General features: G+C 34.6%; 1 protein-coding gene across 1 annotated transcript in view; it reads right to left on the bottom strand.

Annotated features, from left to right (window-relative positions):
• Positions 1-23,257, bottom strand: part of LOC105208519 (semaphorin-1A) — a 386,218-nt gene that overhangs the window by 43,640 nt on the left and 319,321 nt on the right. Inside the window, 6 exon segments of the mRNA XM_054226324.1 lie at positions 5,027-5,172; positions 8,444-8,524; positions 12,210-12,331; positions 12,706-12,847; positions 15,263-15,351; positions 18,535-18,639. Of these exon segments, the coding sequence (XP_054082299.1) occupies positions 5,027-5,172; positions 8,444-8,524; positions 12,210-12,331; positions 12,706-12,847; positions 15,263-15,351; positions 18,535-18,639 (685 nt within the window).

A 23,257-nucleotide genomic window follows, 5' to 3' on the forward strand; every position in this document is an offset into this window, starting at 1 on the left:
TCCTACCTTCTAGTCTCAATTAGCTTACTGAAAAACTATCTCGCTCAAATAAGATGGAAAGAAACGTTAATATTTGAGGCCTCTAAATTGGTATGGACATTTTGTAGGATCTTTGAGGCAAATGCGTTAAGAAAGACTAGATTGAGTGTATTGTGAAAAATAAAATTTTCGTTTAAAAAATTAAACAACTTGTATTTTTATTGTTCAGCAAAGTTTTCCAACTGAAGTGCTGTCAATTCATTATTTCTTTTGATAGTTGAGCGCTCATTTCGCCACTTTTCTATATGTAGGCAGTTCAAATTAAGTTATTGACTTAACAAATATTATATTAACACTTCATAATACTCCCTCGTAGAAGCTCCCCTCCTTATTTGCGAAGAACTCGGACAGCCACTTTTCACAATCATCTTTGGAGTTCAACTTTACACCATTAAGGGCGTTTGCCATGGACAGGAACAGGTGTCCGGGCTATATGGTACGGGCTATGTCTTGGTGGAACACTACACACTTCCTGTTGGCCAATTCTGGACGCTTCTGGTTATCGCATGCTTCAAGCGGTCCAGTTGTTTGCAGTGGATGGTAGAATCAAGCGTCTAGCCATTTGGGAGCAGCTCATAGTGGATGATTTCCTTCGTTTTCGCTTGATATTGACGCAAAAAAAAAATCATGCGGCACCTAAACATCAAGCTTTTTTGTGTATCCAGCCTTCTGCAGACGGCCTATCTCCTGGGCGATGTCACGAGTGCCATGAGTTTCCCATGATTTGATCGGTATTCATCGTCGCAGGTATTCCGCCGGTTAGCTTAATCGTCGCTTTGAATCGTCGAAACCATTCCTTCCGCAGTTCGCAGTGATAGAGTACCATTCCCCAAAATACCATTAATCTCACGGAACGTTTCTCTAGCGGATTTCCCTTTAACGAAGGAAAACTTAAAAATAGCGCGAATTTCGTCGTTACTGAACTCCATGTTTACACGTCTATAACCGTATGACGGCAATATCCAAACTAATCATGCATAACATCGTTTTGTAGGTTATGTCAAGACCTTTCAAAGACGAATAGTATTGCCAGATAAGAGCTTTACACATAGCCGAAGGGACAAAAAGGCGGAAAGGAAATATTTGCAAACTTTGCAAAATGGAAGATCAGAAGTGGAATGCGTCCTTGAATATATTATGATCGCAGAACTGACTCTGTAAAGTGATAACTAAGACCAAATATGGACCTACGAGCTCTTAAAAGGAGTATACAACTCTTCTAGGACGACTCTTGTTAATATGGTGTGTTAATTAAAGAAATATTCGCTCGCTAGAGCATAGGTCGGTTAGAGAAATCTACTAAAGTTTCTAACCAAGACTATAAATAAATATCAAAAGTATAATGTTAGTTAGCTGCTCAACAGAAAAAAAATCGCCAACCAACGCACGCTTAATGATCCATATGAGTGCCATGTACATATGTAACTGTGTGTATTTTCACTCGAGAGTTAGCTATACCGTAAAGTAGCAGGTAATGTGACATGAAAATCGTCAAAGTCAAAGCGTGTAATAACTAATTTGGCGTTGAATTGCGGGTAGGGTTTCCGGTCTTTTGATATTGCACCGGGACCAACACTTTGCACGCCACCAACAAACATAACGGTATGAACTGAACAAACAATAACCGCACCCATTGCAGCAATGACATGCCAGAGCACAAGCATACACATATATAATATATATATATATATATATAAGGAGAGAATACACACACCCACACACTTTCAGACTGGTAGTTGTAGTTGTGTTAGCCACTCAACTACGCCTCAAAGCAGCTAGGTAGCGTTATCTATTTTATTTAAAATAGCCACCCGCCAGCCATGCCTGCGGCCAGCTAGCTAAAGCTTAGTTGGTTTGTTAGTCATCGCCGTTTGTCGTTGTCGTTGTCGTATTAGTTGTGTGCAACGGTTAGTGGCAGTGTTGCATCAACAAACCATAATCATAATCATAATGATCATTGTCGGACGACGTGCAGTTGGCAAACAAGCTGAGCAGAGATAGACACACACACACACACACACACACACACACACACACACTGCACACATACAAGAGAAGACAGTCTTAAATTGTGATAGCAGTCAATTTGTAGCTATCACTGGTGTTGTTGTAGTTCTTGTTGTTGTCATTACAACAATATTAGCCGCTGCAGTGCAACGCAAGTGCTTTTCCTGTGTTGCTACCGCCACAACTGTGTTGTATAATAATATTTAGATTGCAGCAGCAGTAGCAGCAGGAGAATTCAGCGCCAGCAATGGCAATTCCAACAATGATCAACGACAACGACAACGACAACAATTTCATAGTCACTTGCGCGTTAGCCACTCTCACCCGTTGATACGTGACCAACATCCGGCCATGGCGTATACGCAATGTGCGCTACATGTCCAAAGGCACACATACACAGACATGCTTGCAACTCATATACTTGCGCGTGTGTGTGTCAACAAAAAGTCAATTTCACCACCCGAATGTCAGCTAAAAGTCAACGCCGGATGTAATGCGAAGTACGTTCCGCGGACGACATTTTGCAAGGACTCAGCGAAATGACTTTGTGTGGCGAGTGGTGAAAGCCAGGCAGGATATACGATTACATTTTGGCGTGGAAGTTGCGAGAGGTACATATATAGGAAATGATAACATATATGTATATATATATGTATATAAATAAATATTATAATAAATGTAGGTATGAATATGTGATTTCATATAAGGGGTGGTCCATATGTATTTTTTCTACTGAAAATCGTCTCAAGTAGTAATAAATAGATCCATTAGTCTGGACTACAGTTGAGAAAATTTTCAAATATATTTTGAAACGATGAAATGATCGAAAAATTATATATATAGTGTATGGCTATACACAGATTTGTCTCAAGATAACGAAGAACCTAGACATAATTTTGTATTTTTTATGAAAATATTTTTCAAAAACTATATTTTAGACGAAAGTAATTACTAAAGTGGACTTGGTTACTTTAAGTAACCGATGTTATGTAGGCAGGATTAGAATACTGAAGCTTATACAGAACAAGTTGTTACTGAGAAGATTGAATTAGAAACTGCTATAAAGTTCATGAAAAAGAAGAGCTACTGAAGAGGATGTAATAGCGTTTTTACACATCCAAATTAATTGATCAATCAAAATTCTTAATGAGAAACCCTTTTTGCCTTCTACACTGCCGGCTACTCGATAGCCGATCATCAGTTATACATTTTTGTTTTTGCTTTTCATAAAAAGTTGGCAAGTTTCATCAGCTCATTAATATATTTTTAGCAGCGACATCTACCGTAGCTTTTTTATCAAAAAATATAGCCAATCGCCAGCAAAGAACGTATATCGTACGTCTTTGTCGCAGAGTTGCATTTCATTTTCAAGTCGATTAAAATTCAATTTAAAATAAATGTAGATTTTATTTTGTATGGTAAATCGATCTTAATAAGCGTTTTAATCGAGCAGAGGCCGGTTAATTGATGAATTAGCTTCTGCCTAAAAACGCTATAAGCGTTGCCATATGAATGATTTCTTGGGTAATGAGTATGCTTATTCGAATAAATGATTATCGCCGCGCTCCTGGTGAAGCTAGGTTCGCTACCAATGGCACAAATGGGTGGTTTGTGCCACCACCAGGATGCACCCGATCCTCACCAGCGCGTCAAAGTGAAAAAATCGGTTTTTGGTGATTATCGTGATCACCAAAGGTGCATCATTGGTTCACCATTTCTTCTCCTTACTACTACTATTTTTTGCAATTCCTCTTTTCTTTTTTACACCTACTATTATTATTTTCTCTCTTCTACTACTATTACTGTTTTCTGCAATTCGCTTATTACTATTTTCTCTCTTCTCCTTACTACTACTATTCTCTGCAATTCCTCTATAATTACTGTATATCTGTTAAGGTGACAGCCTTTTCTTAAACGTTGAAGCGAATATTGAACATGTTGTTCCAGAGTTTAGACTAAAAAGAGTCAATAAGTTTTTAACAAATCACTCAATTGTGCCTCATAAAACGAAGAATTGTTCAATGAAAAATGTTAATTTTTGGTCGATTAAATCAGAAAAAGTATTTAAAAAAAATTTTAAAATTTTAAAATAACTAGTATATGAACCACCCTTTAGAATTATATTCTGAAACTAGTAAATGATGCCACATAAGGATATTTACGACAATAAACCAAAAAATTATTGGGCCTATTCATTGAATTCGTGGTTCGATTTGATCGAAACGATCACATTGAACGATCACATGAACTCGAAAAAATACATTTGGCAGCTAATAGATGTCGCTAATTACGATATCATTACAACTACAAAATCGAAAATTTTGGTCGAATTCTATTCGTTAGTGAATGAGTTGCGGAAGTGTAAAAGAAATAAACCATTTGGAAGTTTTTATGTAAATAATTACTGATGACGGGCTAAATTATATTTTAAATAGCTACTCTAGAGACAAGAGACAAAAACAGACTAACAAAAATAAACTAAAGATGTTTAAAAGCGATATAAAGTTGTAGAGAAAGTATTTCCTCAACGAGCCTCACAAATTTCACAATAGTTGAAGGTCAGTTTTAATTTGGACAAAGCAAAAAGCACAAATGCTTCATGAAATGTGTTGCATTTGTCGATAAAAGGTCGATAAAACAGTCTTACGTGCTAACTTTGTGGCACTTTATCGACGGAATCAATGATCGAAAATCTTTATCGTATCGAAATCGAATTCGCTGCGGATTCAACGATTGGGCCCATTGGCATTTTTTTTTTCAAATTTTTTAAAATAAATCACTAAATGAACCAGCCTGTATGCATATCTTTTTAGCTACCAATATTGCTTTTTCCTGTTATTTAGCTTTAGCCACCCAGCTATGTATAGTTGAACGTGTACGCTTATACACGCTTAGCAAAAATATATATGTATATATAAGCACATATATGCATATACACTAGTAAGGCTTTATGTTTGTTTGTAATATTCAAGGTACTTACATTGTGCTCGTCCTAACCAAAATTGGTTGACCGAAAAACGCCGGAACGTTCTCATCCATTAGCGAATGTGTTTTGATGAAATTCAACGTCGGTTCCGGCAATGTTCGTGAATCATTGTGACAAGAGCCGGGTCGCGGTTCGGGCACCTGTAATGGTAAAGATTACGTGTATAGAATAACTGCAATAACGGTAGATGTGTTTGTGTATGCTAAAAGTTTGAAAGTTGATGTGCAGTTTTTTCCTGTTGATGTTGCTGACGATGACGTTGCAGTTTTCGTTTTGAAGTTTTTGTCTTACTTTATTTTACAAATTTCCATTTTTTCCAAGCACCACAGTTGGTGAGAAAAGGTGGCTACACTACATAGTTATGCAAAAATGAATTGCACGCAAGGTAGGTTTGTGGTTTAGGTGGATATATAGCTGTACATATGTAGATTTGTCTGTCTTCTATGCAAAAAAATATAAAAAAATAAATGCATGTAACGATAATTGTTGGAGAAGTTAACTTGTACCAGAGTTTGAGGCATCTTAGCTTGACTCGGAGTGTGCTGGATTATTAGCGTTAATTCTCTTAAAAAAGCATTTAACCTTTAATGACCTTTTTCGTCCCTTTTCTAGAGGTTTCAACAGGATTGTTAAGACTCCAATCTATCAAAAATATATACATATTTTATTTGCTGATACTTCCGCAGACGAGTTACCAGCGCTTGGTCAAATAATTCGGAAATCCTGGGCTGTTCTAGTAATGTGGATTCGTCTCTCAGCAGATATAGCGAGATTTTTAATTCCTATATTATTTTAATTCTTAATTCTAGATAAAATGTAAAATCTTTCAAAATACAATAAGAATCATACACCCCTAAAACTGGAATTTAGCCTATTAGCACTTATATCATGAGTGCTAAAGTTGGCATCAGCATCTCATCTATCCAAGTTTTTTTTTGAATAATTTTTAGAACACCGGGCAAGTTAACGATATCGCGGCACTGGGTTGAAGAATAAGTCTAAAGATCTGATAGAGACGATCATTCAGTATTTAGTGATCCCAAATTCATTGATTGGAAACGGCAGAAAAAATAAGTAGAAAGTATGTTGAATTGAAAGGAGTCAAAAATTTTGCATTGTCTGGAATATTAGCAAATATATTGGAAATAATTTGATTACGTTTTTGAGTTCGTTGAACAGAACTTTGCTAGAGAATCATATCTCTTTAATTTATACTGTACAAATTTTACTAAGAGCTTTGCATTGGTCCATTACGAACTGGTTAGCTACCGAGATCAAGCAGTGGGTTAGTTCTTCATAATGTTTTATATTAATACATACTTGTTTCAAGGCTTGGAAGTGATTTCTTGATTCTAATGGCTTTTGTTTACTGGTGTAACGTAAAATTTACTATGTGTTCCAGTAACTAATGTCATCTCTCTCACTACAAATACTCATGGTTACGGACATACTGGCTCATTTGAATTTATTTGCATAATTGAACTTAATTAATTGCTTAATTGAACTGTCTTAATAACTTAGTTGACATTGTTAATGGTATTTGCTAACGAAAAGTATATGGGTTAGAAGTTTCGTTTGCAATAGATAAATGAACGCAGTGCACACCTCAAACTTAATTTATATACAGTTGAACTCGAATCAGCATAATCCACAAAAATACTTTGAGTTAGAGAAACTTTCGTTAGGTACGGCAGGTAATTTGTATGAAATTTAACTTGTATTGCCAATTCAAGTGTCCGAGTTATAGCCTTTTCACACAAGAGCTAATTGATCAATTAACCGGCCTCTGCTCAATCAAAACGCTGATTAAGATCAATTTAGCATACAAAATAAAAATCTATATTAGTTTTTAATTGAATTTTAATCGACTTGAAAATTAATTTTTCAATAAAAATTTTAATTGACCAATTAATTTGGCTGTGTGAAATGTTTATTATAGAGTACTGCGAGTTATTAAAGTTCAAGTTATGGAAGTTCAACTGTATATGCTTCGGATAGTTGCACAAAATAGACATTTCTAATAATATATTAATTAAATTAATTAAATTGAACACTGCAGTTTTTTGAAGTGGTCTCACTCATTAAGTGCGAGCCAATTAAAGTGTCATTAATTAATTGATTTCTCGGTTTTATGGAAAAATTGTGTATAAATATCAAAGTGAAATTCAGCAGGTTATTGTTTTTTGAAATATTATTTTTGAAATTTCAATTCGAAAACCTCCAATATTTGGCAGACTGAAAGCTATAAATAGTTTTCAAATTTATCTCGCGTTTTTATCGTTATTTGAAAAAAGAAACTCGTCAAGAGTCAGGTTATATTATGATTGCGTTGAAGATTACTTTTGATTACCTAATTAGAAGCAGAAATATTATGAATTTTTACTTTCAAATTGAGTCATATGAAAATAGTTTAAATTTCCGATACCCCATGACTATTTTTCATCTCAATTAATGAATTAATTTCTAACTATAATGAACAAAGAGCATTTCTAAATCATATCTAAACCATTTCCTGACAGCATAACGTAAATTTCAATACATATCAACCCTAAATAACCGTTAGGTCTACTAAATTTAACATAAAGTTTGTCATATGCAGCGCTCCAGCACAGCATTAATGCTGGTAATTAAATGCGATTTTTTAAATAAATCGCTAAATTAGTTTAACACCAACTAATCCGCTGGGGATGCGCACTGATACCTGCGTAAATATATTTATTTATTGTAATCTACCAATTTTTGTTAACCAAATTTGCTTTGTGTGTGTGTAGAGGTGTGTGTGTGCGTACATCCACTAATTGGCCACTTAAAAACCGAAAGTACTGCCTACTACTACACATGTATGTATGTATGTCTATACAAACACACACACAGAGATACACAAGGGTTCTACGTAAGCGATTAAGCACATGTTTATGTAGTCGCATTAAAAGTCAATCACGACTAAATGAATTTTAATTTGTGCGCATTTCAGTTAAATATGCACTCAGACGCGTACGCGAATATGTGGAAATCCAAGTCGCGCGACTGAAGTGGAAGTGTATGTGTGTGTGTGTTTGCGTGTGAGTAAGTGCGCGACACGACATCAACTGCGGTTTGTGGCATATCAATAAAAATGAGTGGTTAAGTGCCAGCGCGCATGAGGCCAATTTAATTGAAAGTGTACACACACTCATACAAACAAACATATATACATATGTATATATAAAGCGCCGCTGTTGACATTTATAAGTGTGTTTGTATGTGTATAAAGCTTCAATTGGTGTAAAAAATTATGCATGTCTATATGTATTTGAGTGCCATTGCGCTACTGCGGATTTGTGTACTGAAAATTGTGGCATTTTAATTGCGAAAATAATGAAAAATCGTGTGGAAAAAAATTAATATATATATATATAATATATTGCATACCTTGGCATTATTGACTGGCAACCAATTTGAGTTGATGCTGCTTTGCTCCTTAAAGTTACCCTCGAATGTGTCAGCGATTTTCTGCAATGAGGAGCAATAATGAAAAATATATATATAAGTATGTTTATATATTATATGTATATGTATGATTGTATATATGTGCGCTTGTGAAATTAAATTAAACACGAATTCGACAAAGCGGAAAAATCAATATTAAGCGCATGCCAAAAAAAAGCACATTTCAACGTGGGAGCGTAGCAAGAGCAAACACTTGTATAAGGTGGTTCAAATGCAGATTACTTTCATCTCAGAAAAGTAATATCTATAATGATATGACAGAGATTTCTTAAAATAAAAAAAATGCTAATCGAGTTTTGAGTGTTGGTATCGATTAGACCAACACTCAAAAAAACCGACACTATTTTTATACTCTCGCAACAAAAGTTGCTATAAGAGTATTATAGTTTTGTTCACATAACGGTTGTTTGTAAGTCATAAAACTAAACGAGTTAGATATAGGGTTATATATATCAAAATGATCAGGGTGACGCGACGAGTCAAAATCCGAATGTCTGTCTGTCCGTCCGTCCGTCCGTGCAACGGATAACTTGAGTAAAAATTGAGATATCTTGATGAAACTTGGAACTCACGTTCCTTGGGACCGCGAGAGGGTTGTTTTCGAAAATGGGCAAAATCGGACCACTGCCACGCCCACAAAATGGCGAAAACCGAAAACACATAAAGTGTCACAACTAAGCCATAAATAAAGTTTATATAAACCAAACTTTCTGCAGTCAGTTCTCTTACGTACCCCACCACACAATATGAAAATAGTTGAAATCGGATAATAACCACGCCCACTTCCCATACAAAGGTTAGGTTGAAACTTACTAAATGTGAGTTAACTCAGTAACGAAAAACGCCAGAAACACTAAATTTCACATAAGAAATGGCAGATAGAAGCTGCACTCAGATTTTTTCTACAAAATTGAAAATAGGCGTGGCATCGCCCACTTATGGGTCAAAAACCATATCTCAGGAACTACTCGACCGATTTCAATGAAACTTGGTTTGTAATAGTTTTCTTACATCCCAATGATATGTTGTGAAAATAGGCCATATCGCTTCACAACCACACCAACTTGCTATATACCAGAACTTTGAAGACGATCTGAATCGTTAACTTTACAATATATAAAGGAAGCACTAGTGAAGATATCGATGTAGAACTTTGCACAAATACTACCTTTATAGTGTGGAAGCCCCATTCTAAAAATCGCCGAAATCGGACCATAGGTTTTCAAAGCCCCATGTATCGAACATGTGGACCTCGGTGCTTCTAACCTAATATTAGGGTTTCCAACTTTCAATGGACTTTATACAATATATATGACGAATATGTGGGTAAAATTGTGTATTATATAAAATTAATAAAATTAAATAAATAAATTGCGAGTGTATAAAATGTTCGGTTACACCCGAACTTAGCCCTTCCTTACTTGTTTGTTGGTGTAATCATTACTTTTTAGGCATTGAATCGATTTTTGAAACCATTGTTTTTAATTTAATCGATTATTATTACTTATTGGATTCAAAAATATCAGTATTTAGTTCCAAGGTCTTGGGGTTCTTACTCCTCCATTATTAATGGTCTGTATGTCAGTGATTCTCTCTCCTAAATAAGATTATAGGAACACAGAGCTGTTAAATAAAAGTTTTTTGAAATGCATATTTTTCAGAATCTTATACTTCTTCGAAAATTGGATTGGTTTCCAGGCCATTAAATTGTTCGAAGGTCCAATTCTGTTTCGTATTATTTTTCCATAGTGCAATAATCGAAATAAATCGCTTTCTTCTAAATGGACCTCCATAAAACGATTTTTGAAACCACTTTTTTAATTAAAACAATTAAATCATGAATATATCCTGAGAAAGATCTACGATCCAACCTGAAATCGATTTTTTCGATTCAAAAATATCAGAGAGAGAGACATAACAGAGCTTTGGATAAGTTTTATTAAATATAATGTTTATGTGCATTTTGAAGGGATTTTTTCATAATCGGATACTTTCGCAATAACTGTATTAATTAATAAGCAATTAGTATTGGCCATTAGAGAGGTCTTCGACACAAAACGAGATTATGAACAGGACGTTAAATGGTTCGAAGACGTGTTTTTGTTTTTTATTATTTTCTTAGTTTTATAATCGGAAAATCGCATTCTCTCAAATGAAGATCCATTCGATTTTTGAAACCCCTTTCTTTTTTTATTTAATCGATTAAATCAATAATATCTGTTGAGAAAGATCTAGTAACCAACATAAGATCCATTCACAAATATCAGTTAAATGCTTAGATCAAGGGTCATGGGTTCTTATTGTGGCATTGCTAATGGTCTCCCCTTTTAAAATAGTGAATATACACACAGAGCCGTTAGTAAAGTTCTGTTAATTATATAGTTTATAGTGCACTTTGAAAGTGATTGTTTCTGGATCGGATACTGTCGCAAAAATTGTATTGATTAAAAAGCAAATAGCACTGTCTATAAGCGTGATACTTTGTATAAAACGAGATTATGACCACTACTTCCAAGACCGTAAAATTAATCGATGATCCTTTTTTGTTTTTTCATTCTTTTTCCAAATCAATTATCGAAAAAAATTCGCTTTCTCTGAAATGGACCTCCATAAATCGATTTTTGAAACCACTTTATTAATTTAATGGATTAAATCATGAATATCTGCTGAGAAAGATCTTGTAACCAACATAGGAACCCTTGTTCCATTCATAAACATCAGTGAAGTGGTTGGATCAAATATATTATTCATAAACATCAGTGAAGTGGTTGGATCAAATATATTAGGATTCTTACTGCTCATTGTTAATGGTATATATGATAAAGAAGGGGTTCTCTTTCTTAAAGGAGAGTATAGAATCAAATATAGTATTTTTATTAAGTATAACATTTATGTGCCTTTTGAAAGTGATTGTTTCTGAATCGTATGCTCTGTAGCACAGACTACTGGCTCCCAAATTTTTGTAAAGTATTTGAGGATCCTTTTTTGTTTTTGTTTTATTTCTTTAGTATTCTTTTCTTTAGTTTAATATTCAAATAAGAAATCGTTATCTCTCAAATGGACCGCTATGATATTATTCTCAATTTGAGCTAATGATATCACTCTGTATTGCTCTTCATGGAGTTATTACCGCAGTGACAGCTGATACTTTTTAAAAATCCTATTATTGCTATAACAAGCTGAAAAAAAATATTTGCCATAGATGATATAGTTATTGGCGGCTTCTGGTGAAGTACCAATACATACAACTAACTGTTTCGGGAACGATTCATATACTCGTTTATTACTCATAATTTTGGGTAGTTAAAATTATTCTTCCTTCGGAATATGGCTATATGGATTTCTTAGTGGATATAAATACTGTTTCCGGATCACACATTACATTAATGATCTTTAATAGATCTTATGACAATTTGGACAAAATGGGAATGGTTTCTATATATTTTTGTGAACATTCGTAAATTTGATAAAAATTCTCATTTGTGGTTATATAGCACATCGTTCTGTCAAAATTTCTAAGCATAATTAACTAAATTGAAACCACCCTGTTTGCGAAGCACTACACCATCGCTTGGTTGCATGCTACCTCTACCCAAGTACCTTGTGTAAGTAGAGTCGTAGCATATAATTTTATGTAAGCGCATATATACTAATAGACAAAATGCTCTCGAGGCTGAGACGAACTTACCTGCAGTGAGAATGCACAAACTGCCGAGCCGGGAATTGAATTTGTTGGCGTATTAAAAACGCCATAAATCAATTTGGCGCTTGTTTGGCCATAGTGTCCTTCGACGAGATTGCTAGCCGATTCTGTGCGATTGTCAAATGCAGTAGGCAGGTGGTGTGAGCAGCAGGCGGCATCAAGTGGAGCGCAAGCAGAGTGTCGTGCCATGGCATGGCGATGAGGGAGAAGAGAAAAGAAATAAATATAATGAATTGCATGAATGTTTAAAAAGTTTTATAGGCGAATATTTAAAATGAATCTGACGTTGGCGTTGGCGTTGTGTGGGTGAATTGCCGCGACGCAGCGTTGAGGAGGAATTTAAAAAGCGCAACATTAATTTTAATGTCACAGCAAATCAGGGCGGCATTAGGCAATTCACGCACACAAAAAAAATAAGTAAATAAAAAATCTTGAAAAAATTACATAATAAAAAATAGCCACGGCATCTTTGCGCACTTACGTATCTCATTGAAGTAGAACGGATATTCGCCGGGTATGGAGCAGTTGAGGCGTGATTTCAGGAATGACGTCCAGCGATTGCGAAAACGATGCGGTCCGCCCTTGTCCCATTTGCAGACACGCGCGACGCGTGAGTAAATTGCCTAAATTTGGGCGAAATGACAAATACACACAATGAGAAAAAAAACCAGCAACAATAACAAGAAATTCGAAATGTAAATCATTAACGAAAAATAACAACAACGAAAACAACATACACAGGAATGCACATGAAAATTGCGTCGAGTTGATTTGTTGTCGAAAGACGTCGGTGGACCATTAAGCGGGCGCAGCAGCCAACAGCGACAGACGCGGCCACAATGAAAATATGAGCGTCATTAACGGCGATTGATGCGTTTGCGGTTGGCGTGCGGTGAGTGTGCGTGTGGCAGGTTTCGCTCGCTCACCATACGCGTAATCTGGTGGCGCATAACTTTTGGGTAGCGATTCTGTCTTTTTTGTTTGTTTTTTTTTGGCAATGTGTCAAATATATTAGCGCGCACTTTTTGAATTGAGTGCGTGTGCATATAATTTTTAAAATAAAGTTAGGGGCAGTTAATGGTGTTCAATAAAGCGTTGACTGTATGCTAATACACTTTTGGTGTGGAATTCAGTATTGGATTGTGAAGAAGTGAGAAAATTACTATAAGGTGATTAATTATATGGTAGGTATGTAGCCGGTGCTATTCTGATACGAGTGTGAGGTGGTGTTTTTTCAGCAAAGCTTGATACCAGAATAGCCTTCCGGCAACCAGATAACTGTAGTGTCTTTCAAGCGGATGTTACTGCATTTAAAAAAGCCTTCTTATTCTGACAAAGCAGGTACTTACAACAAGAAACAAATTTATATTCATACGATAGGCAGCGAAGCAGCTTTAAAATCAGGCTTTAAGTATCTAAGTGTTTCTTCGAAGTTGGTGAAGGAATGGCAATCTATCAAATCTGCTACAGGTTCCAGTACATAGTGATATTTCAGGTAAATGTGAAGCAGACAAACTTGCCAGATTGGGCACCATGCTACAATTAGAACCAGAAAAAAGAGGAAATATGCAAGCCTTTGGGCACTTACAAACACTTAATCGACAAATATGTCATCGAGTTGGCTGAGTCATAGTGGAAATAATCGCTAACTGGCTCAACAAGCAGACAAACGTGGCCGGAATGGAATATGAACCACACTTGGCGATTGTTGAAATTTAAAAGGAATGATATAAGAACTCTCCTACCAGAGTTCTAATAGGACACTGTTTGATTGGTAGACATGTCTACAGATTGGACGATGTCTACAGATTGGACGATGTCAACATCAGATGAAACGACACTAGAAGTTTTGCGCAAGATTTATGGTCCTCAGAACATTGGCAACGGCGAATACCGCAGACGATGGAACGATGAGCTGTACGAGTTATACGACGACATTGACACAGTTCAGCAAATAAAAAGACAGCGGCTACGCTGGCTAGATCATGTTGTCCGAATGGACGAAAACACTCCAGCTCTGTAAGTGTTCGATGCAGTACCCGCCGGAGGAAGTCGAGGAAGGGGAAGACCTCCACTCCGTTGGAGAGACCAGGTGGAGAGCGACCAGGTTACACTTGGGATCTCCAATTGACTCGATTCGGCTATAACCGGCTAAACGATTGCGGAACTTGCACAGTTAAAACTTTTTGAATTATTTGATTTCATCAAAACCACCGAGAGGTTCGAAGTGGATAAGGTAATGTGAGGGGATTCCGAGCACGGTGATATCACAATGGACTTCCTAAGGCTTTGGTGCAATGTTCGCCATCCACCCTACTAGCTTAAGAGCTACACGATAGATTTCTTTGTTTTTATTTTTTTATGTTTTTTGTTATCGCATTCGAAAGAGAGAAGAGATATTGCTGAAAAGTGATGACTGTTATTTTCAAAACTATTCTTCGAGTTGATTAAGAGATTTTTTCTTACTTCGACTTCTAGTCAGAAGAGATATGTAAATACGAAATCTTATGCATGTTAGAACTTGAAGCTGTATACAAATAAGGCTTCATTTTCTGAAACTCTTATCTCACTAGTTTTTCATAAAATATTTATTGAAGTTCTGTATTTTCACATACTTATAAACGTTAGGATTGTAACTGAGTTTTTATATTTAAAATATGCCGCTTTTTTTATAATACCATCATTTCTATGAACCACCACTGCACCACTTTTAACAAAAAAAATTGATATCACCAATAAATGTACCAATATTTTTTTTGAACAACTGTAAAAACTGAGTTATGATAAAAATTCGCATTCCTACTTTTTCCAAACAACATTTCAACTCGTTTGCGTGTGGCGGCACCTTTGAGAGCGTGTGAAAAAATTAAACAATTACAACACGCTTTCAAATCAATTAAAAACACTCGTGACAAATGTTTAAATTACGCTTGTACAATTGCAACAGCAAAAACAATTATTGCTATGCATTATGAGTTATGGGTCCAAGGAAAAAAATTTAAATAAATTTATATAAGCATTTGCATTGCAATACGCACCTTTCCGCAATTGATGTACTCCACAGCCGTTTCTCTGAAGAAGAAATACACAAAATCACCCTGTGTAAAAGAGCTGACAAAATTTGGCGCTGCAAAAAATGTGAAAATGGTGAATGACAATATATGAATAAGAGTGATGTGAGTGTTTAATTATTTTCATATAAATCATGAAATGTTGTTAACAAACAAATTAAAAAAAAAAAAATTAAGAAAAAAATAAAAAACCAAAATGAATTGTCATTTAATTAAATAGTATTATGGTGTCCTAATAGGTTTTGTGGCAAGTAACAAATGTGTATTTAATTTGTCATTTTACATTTCATTAATGAATATAAGCAGTAATTTACGACATTTCACAGATTTGTAAAACATTTACTAATAATATAACAAGTAAGGAAAGGCTAAGTTCGGGTGTAACCGAACATTTTATACTCTCGCAATTTATTGAAGAAATTTTGTTAAGATAACGCACAAATTTACCCATAAATTCGGCATAAAGTTTAATAGAATAACGAAAATCGTCCTATATAGTGTATGAGGGCTGAGGTAATTCCTGAACCGATTTCATTCAATTTCACCAGCAAGGTAAACTATATCCAATACTATACACTCACTTAATTTTGCTAAGATATATCACATATTAACCAATACATATATGCGTAATAAAGCCCAACGAATTTTTGAAAAACCTTTAATTAGGTATATGGGAGCTAGCGGATGATATTTTTGCGAAACCTATAATTATGTATATGGGAGCTAAGAGATGTTGTGACCCGATTTTAATAATTTTTGGAACAGAGACACACTATTGGAAGAAAACAATTTCCTCTTAATTACATTAAATTAGTTGAGAGATTTACCCATATTTTCGGTTAAAATTTAACCTTAGGCGCTGAGTTCAACATGTTCGATATCTGGGGCCTTGAAAATTTATTGTCCGTTTTCGACAATTTTTTCACAAGTGATGCCACAGATCATATACTGTATTTGTGTAAAGTTTTATTTCGCTATCATCATTGGTTCCTAATGTATATGTTATAAATTGAAGGATTCAGATGTAATTCAAAAGTGAGTTATAAAGAAAGTAGACGTGGTTGTGAACCGATTTCATCCATTTTCCACACATGTCATCAGGGTGTCAATAAAATATTATATACCGAATTTCATTGAAATCTGTCGAGTAGTTCCTGAGATATGGTTTTTGACCCATAAGTGGGCGATGCCACGCCCATTTCCCATTTTGTAAAAAGATCTGAGTGCAGCTTCCTTCTGCTATCATTTCTGTGAAATTTTGTGTTTCTGACGATTCTCGTTAGTGACTTAACGCACTTTTAGTCATTTTCAACCTAACCTTTGTATGGGAGGAGGGCGTGGTTATTACCCGATTTCTTTCATTTTTGGACTATATAAGGAAACGGCGAAAAGAAATGACTGCAGAAAGTTTGGTTTATGTACCTTTATTGGTTTGCAAGATATATATAAAAAACCTATTTGGGGGCGGGGTCACGCCCACTTTTCCAAAAAAATTACATTCTAATATGCCCCTCCCTAATGCGATCCTATGTTCCAAATTTTATTTTCATAACTTTATTTATGGCTTAGTTATAGCTCTTTATGTGTTTTTGGTTATCGCCATTTTGTGGGCGTGGCAGTGGTCCGATTCCGCCCATTTTCGAACTTAACCTTCTTATGATGCCAAGGAACGCGTGTTCCAAGTTTCATTAAGATATCTCAATTTTTACTCAAGTTACAGCTTGCACGGACGGACAGACAGACATCCGGATTTGAACTTTACTCGTCACCCTGATCACTTTGGTATATATAACCCTATATCTAACTCGTTTAGTTTTAGGACTTACAAACAACCGTTAGAGTATAATAAAAAGAAATAGCAAATTAATTCTGAAACTAAAAATTCGTATAACATATTCAGTATGAGTTTATTGGTCTTTCAGATAAACCTTAATTCACTTAATCAGCAATTTAACTGCACTAATTGACTCAATTAAGAGATCAAACATTTTAATTTAGTCAATTAGCAAATTTTTTTGTACTAATTGACAAAATTAATGACAATTTTCAATTTAGTCAAATAATTAATTGTGTTTACTAATTAACTCAATTAAAAAAGTTTCAGGAATTATGTTAATTTATGTTTTAGCATTAATTTCAACAAACAGCTTGAAAATTTTATTAAATTTTATTGCGTACCTATAAAGCGTTTCCAGTAGTTTATTGGCCTTTCAGACAATTCTTAATTAATTGACTCAATTAAGAAACGAAACTTTTTAATTTAGCTAATGATTGGTTGTTTTTGCATTGATTGACTCAATTAAGTTTGACTTAGTAGTTTATAGGCCTTTCAGACAGTTCTTAATTAATTGACTCAATTAAGAAAAAAAATATTTAGTTTAGCTAATGATTAGTTGTTTTTGCATCGATTGACTCAATTAAGAAATTATAGTTTTAAATTTAGTCAATTAGTTAATTCTTTATACTAATTGACTCCATTAAGAAATTTTCAGCATTTAAGGCAGTTTACATTTCCGCTTTTATTAAAAGAATTCTTAAAATTTTGCATACTAATTGAATTATTCTTTTTAATAAGAAAGCTTTTCACAGTGCCTATACTCTTTGTGAGCTGATGGGTTCTTTCCAACACCACGATTATAATTCTCAGCTATTTATTGCCTATTAAGTCGGGCCAGCTGTATCGATTATCGATAAAATTAAGTGAACTATGTAGATATTGAAAACACTACTTGTACTTATAGAGTATGCTAAGTAACCTGATGACTAGAACCAAAAGTATAACCTCAAACACTTTATACAGCACTACTTTTTATATTTGTAGTATATTTACTTGTCATGGGCAATCACAAATAAATACGATTAGAGGCATGAAAATGACACAAAAAAACGCACAAAGTACTAAACGCACAGCTTTTAGGCGCAGCAAAGTAGTAAAGTACCCAGTACCGCAGTAAGGCACTCAGCTAGTTAGTTAAGCTATCAGTCGTCAATGCTTGAGAGACGGGTGTGAGTATATTTTATAGGCACAACAGCATACTTGATATTACAACAATTCCGTTTCATGTTGATACCTATTACCAAAAATAATAAAGCGATGGAACCAACGATTGACCATCAACGGAGCTACCACACAATAATGCAATTACGTTTAGCTACAAACAACGAAAACAACAATAACATAAATAATACAAAAAAAAAAGAAAGAATTCATTGTCCAGAAGAAAAAAGTAAAAACTTACCATTGAGGCTTAGACTGTCGTATTGCTCCGTCTGTAGCGGCTCACGATAGATAATCGGATCACTGCCGCTAAAATCGGCCACAGTGCCGGAGTATAGCTCGTTATCTGTAATAGAAGAAAATAGTATATAAGTATAGTACGAGTACAACTAAGTAGAGTGAGTGGTGTAATAAACGATTTGATGGTGATGAGTGAGTGAGTGAGTGTTTCCTGTAAGTATACTGCGCTCACGTGGGGTGGCTGGGTGTACATAAAGACGGAATTATTGCAATGCATAAAGAGGAAAAGCAGGAGAGCACATATAAAAGGAAATGAAAAGCAGAAGGAAAGTGGATAAAAGAAAAATAAAAAAGAACAACAAAACAAGAAATAAGTTTTTAAATGATTGCAGCAACGACAGGATTTGCTGGACATGCAAATAATGCACAACAAGCGGATTGTGAACGGCATAAAAGTATAATCGAAATTATAGCAATAGGATATAGTAGGACAAACAGACATATATACTTATATATAACTGAAAACCGCTGAACTATACGCTTGACTGCGCTTCCATATAGCTGAAGGAGCTACCAAAAGAAAGCATGAACAACAGCAAGTACAAAAAAATAATACAAAAATAAATAAATGATTGAATTTAGTAGCTGAATGAGAGAAGGTGGGAGGGCGCCGCACATTGCAAGAAGATATTACCATAAAGTAAAGCGTAGTAAATCGATTTTGTACGCGAAACGCTAAACAAAGTAGATTAATATTATCATATTGTAGCTGAAAGCAAAATATTGATTTTGTCGATATATAAATAAATACACATAATACCGTATTACAAAGGATATTTACTGATTCCATTTAAGCGGATAAAGCATTTAATACACAGGTGTAGCATAAGTTGTGTTGCTGAGATTTTGCACGCTACAACTGAGTTGCTATTTCGGCGTACTGGATAGATATATTTTACAATTTTCTTTTTCAGTTTGGTTTGAGTATTATTTAAAGGTGATATGGTTTTTCTTATGGTTGGCACAGATATATATTCAGTATTTTGAAGAGTAATTGAGGTGTTGGAGTTTATGCCAAAAACGAGAGGTCTCTACTTTAACGTTGTTGCTCAGATCCTTGATTTTTATTACATTGTAAAGCTTTGAATCGTACTAAGTCACTCATACTTTAGAAAGCATTAAAGGTAACACCTGAACGTTGATCAATTCGTCACTATTACAGTTTTGGACGAGTGTTTCAGAAAGAAACAATTATTTAAACTTGAGCGGGAAGAGTAAAAATATTTTATTTATGAGATGGTGAAGTAAGGGATACCAGTAATAGCGTAGCTAATTGTTCAATTAACCGGCCTCTGCTCGATTAAAACGCTGATTAAGATCGACTTATAGCGTTTTTAGACAGGAGTTAATTGATCAATTAACCGGCCTCTGCTCGATTAAAACGCTGATTAAGATCGATTTACCATACAAAATAAAAATCTACATTAATTTCTAATTGAATTTTAAACGACTTGAAAATCAAATGCAACTCTGCGACAAAGATGTACGATATACATTCTTAGTCTGCGATTGGCTGTATTCTTTGATAAAAAAAGCTACGGTAGATGTCACTGCTAAAAAATATTAATTAGCTCACCAACTTCTTATGAAAATAAAAAACAAAAATGTATATATAACCTCTGATCGGTTATCGAGTAGCCGCAGTATAAAAGGCAAAATAAGGTTTCTCGATCAAAATTTTAATTGATCAATTAATTTGGAATATACTTTTGATGTTATAAAATCATTCTGAGACCGATGATCTGATTCTCAGTAAAACACAATGAAGGCCAATATGCGTCAAATATTTCCTACAAATTCTATATCCAAAATTTTTGGACGATCAGCTGTTGTTTAAACGACTATTTAGACTTCACCTGAGTGGATGCAACACTTTTAAATTTTTTGTAAGAACATTTCAAGTAGAACTTGGTACTGTAGTGGTGCTGATAGTCGCACGGAGTATTTTGTATAACGAAAAAGCAGACGAGTTGACAAAGGCAAATGCGTTTCTAGATGAATCCGAGACTGAGTTAATAACATGCCCGCTAGGATCGATCAGGAGTGAGCTCAATATACAATTAATCATTAACAGATGGAAATGTACAATAAAATTATAAATAACTGAACAGTATGACCAAAATAAGACAGTAAGAAAGGAACTAGTGCTAATTCTCTAATTCTCGAAATAAAACAGTAATGGTTTTATAAGGTTGGATGTAACATAAATATATTAAACTACACAAAAAGCTTTTAAACATCATTATAAGCTTACAATAACTATCTTTAAGTAGAACTTGGGGAAAAATGGAAAGAGGAAGGGAGTTATCATCACTACACAAACTATTTTTTCGGAAGCTGGAGTACCCTAATTTGAAACGATTGAAACGTTTTTAGAGAATTTTTTCTTTGGAATAAACTGCTTTTTGGCAAAAACAATATTAGTTGTATAAAAGGCTACGGAAGTGTTAGAGGCATATGATTAGAAAATATTATAAAATTGAAAATTATTTAATCTAAAATAAAATTTACTAACACTCTATTGATAAAATTGTACTCAATTTGATTTTTCTCCTAAAAGTATACTTCAACGTACAGCAAAATTGTAGGTTAACTATCTATACAACTATATATAGACCTACCACAATAATCTAAATGACACTCCATTAGCTAATAAAAACGACCTATACACTAATATATATCTATTTCCATGCGCTGTAATATGAAAGACTACACATTATATACCCCCTTAAGCGGCTCAAAGTAGGCAACAATATGCCAGCAATTCTTTATTTATTACCCACCAACTCCTTTTCTAACAATTGCGCCCGGCAACTTAATTGACATTTTGCCATTTCATCAGCATTTCTGTCGCAACCGACACTCAATTGACAACAACTACTTGCATGAGCTAGCATTTTAATATATTGACTATACTAGTGCTGACCGACCGCTCAGCTATTATCGACATTGCCTAACTGTGCTTTTCATTTCACTACAATTCAATGAAATTCAATTGAATTCAATTCAATTTTCGGGCATATTGGCATACTTCATTGCATTAGTGATGCCTGCGAATAGAATATAGTAGAGCAATGAATGGCGTAGAGGCGGTAGAAGAAAAGAGTTGGAAATTAAAGAAAATGTACAAAGAAGAATTTGAAAAAAAAAATGTTTAAATAGAAAAGAAAGAAATAAAAAAAATTAGAAATAAAATAAAAAAGAAATAATAAAATTAAAAATAAAATAAATAAATTGGAAAAAAAAAATAAAAAAAAAATAAAAATAAAATGATTTATAAAGAGAACCTGTCTTGTCGCTGCCTGTCTGCCTGCTGTGGCAAGTGACATTTATATCAGATATGCTGCTCTAGCTTGACATTTGTAACTGCATAAAATCATTTGTAACTATTGAGTATGAACACACACACACATACATCTAAATGCATGTGAATTTCATTTATTCACTTCACACAAACTTGAAGAGTCACACAAAGAGCGAAATTCCAATAGATAAACGAATTGCGCTAGCTTCATACAAACATATGTATGTAGTGCTGTGCGGTGATTAACTATGCATGTATGTATGTATGTGTGAGACATGCCGTCACACATGTAAATGGCATGGCATGGCATTAAACATGCGTGCGAGTTGCCTTATGTGAAAAGAAATCCTTGAAGATGCTTGAATGGCAAAGTATGGCGCTCTATGTATATATTAATATATATATATGTATATGTATTAATATATATATGTGTGTGTGTAGATATAAGTGTATATGTGTGTGTGTTTCGCTGTATTAAAAGTCTATGAGTATGCATGCATAAATATTTTCTAGCCAAGTTCCCATATGATCTACCGAGTAAAAGCTGCTGCCACATGTGTATGCAACCATAAAGCACATAGCACAGAGAGCTAGTGTGCGCGATAGAGGGGGAGTATGTAAGTAAGCGGGGTATACTTTTAACAAAATTCACATTTTACGACGCACTTTATTTTCGACAAATGCAAAATTCACAAAATTTAATTAAGCAAAAGACGAACTTTTCAGAGATTTCTTTATTTATTTTTTATTATTTTTTCTACTTTTTATTTTTGGCGCAAGGAAGCAGGGGTGTGCATACATATATATAATATATGTCTGTATGTCACAGTAAATGTGCATAAATATGTGACAAGCGTGTGGCATGCCATGCAAACGCAAAGCAAATGAAGATGGACGGTAGTTGCGGGAATGCGGTTGACTAGTAGTAGTAGTTGTTGTTGTTGCAGTCGCTATGCTTGTATAAAGTTTTGAAACCTTTTGAATTTAACTTTAACAAAAAGCAAAGTGACTTCCTTACTTGTCTCACAGTTGCACGCACACACGTACCACTTTTATTATCATACACACACACACACATATATATATATATATATATATACATATAATATATCCTTGCCTTCTCAAAATTTGCATAGTCGGCAGTCAGTAAGTGCTGCATCATTTTACTGTCGCTCCCGCTCCCTTTGCTTGCGCTTTTGTGTTGCTACTTTTCAATTCCGTTCAACTCAACTCAGCTGAGTTAAGTTCACAGTTCGGTTCAGTTGAACTGCCAAAATTTAGTCGAGTCGGCATCGTTTTCAGCCAAAGCAAAGCAGCGAATAGTCAGCAAAAATATAAAACTGTCTCGCATTGTATGGCC

This window comes from Zeugodacus cucurbitae, chromosome 3 (assembly GCF_028554725.1).
Source record: "Zeugodacus cucurbitae isolate PBARC_wt_2022May chromosome 3, idZeuCucr1.2, whole genome shotgun sequence".
NCBI lineage: Eukaryota > Metazoa > Arthropoda > Insecta > Diptera > Tephritidae > Zeugodacus > Zeugodacus cucurbitae.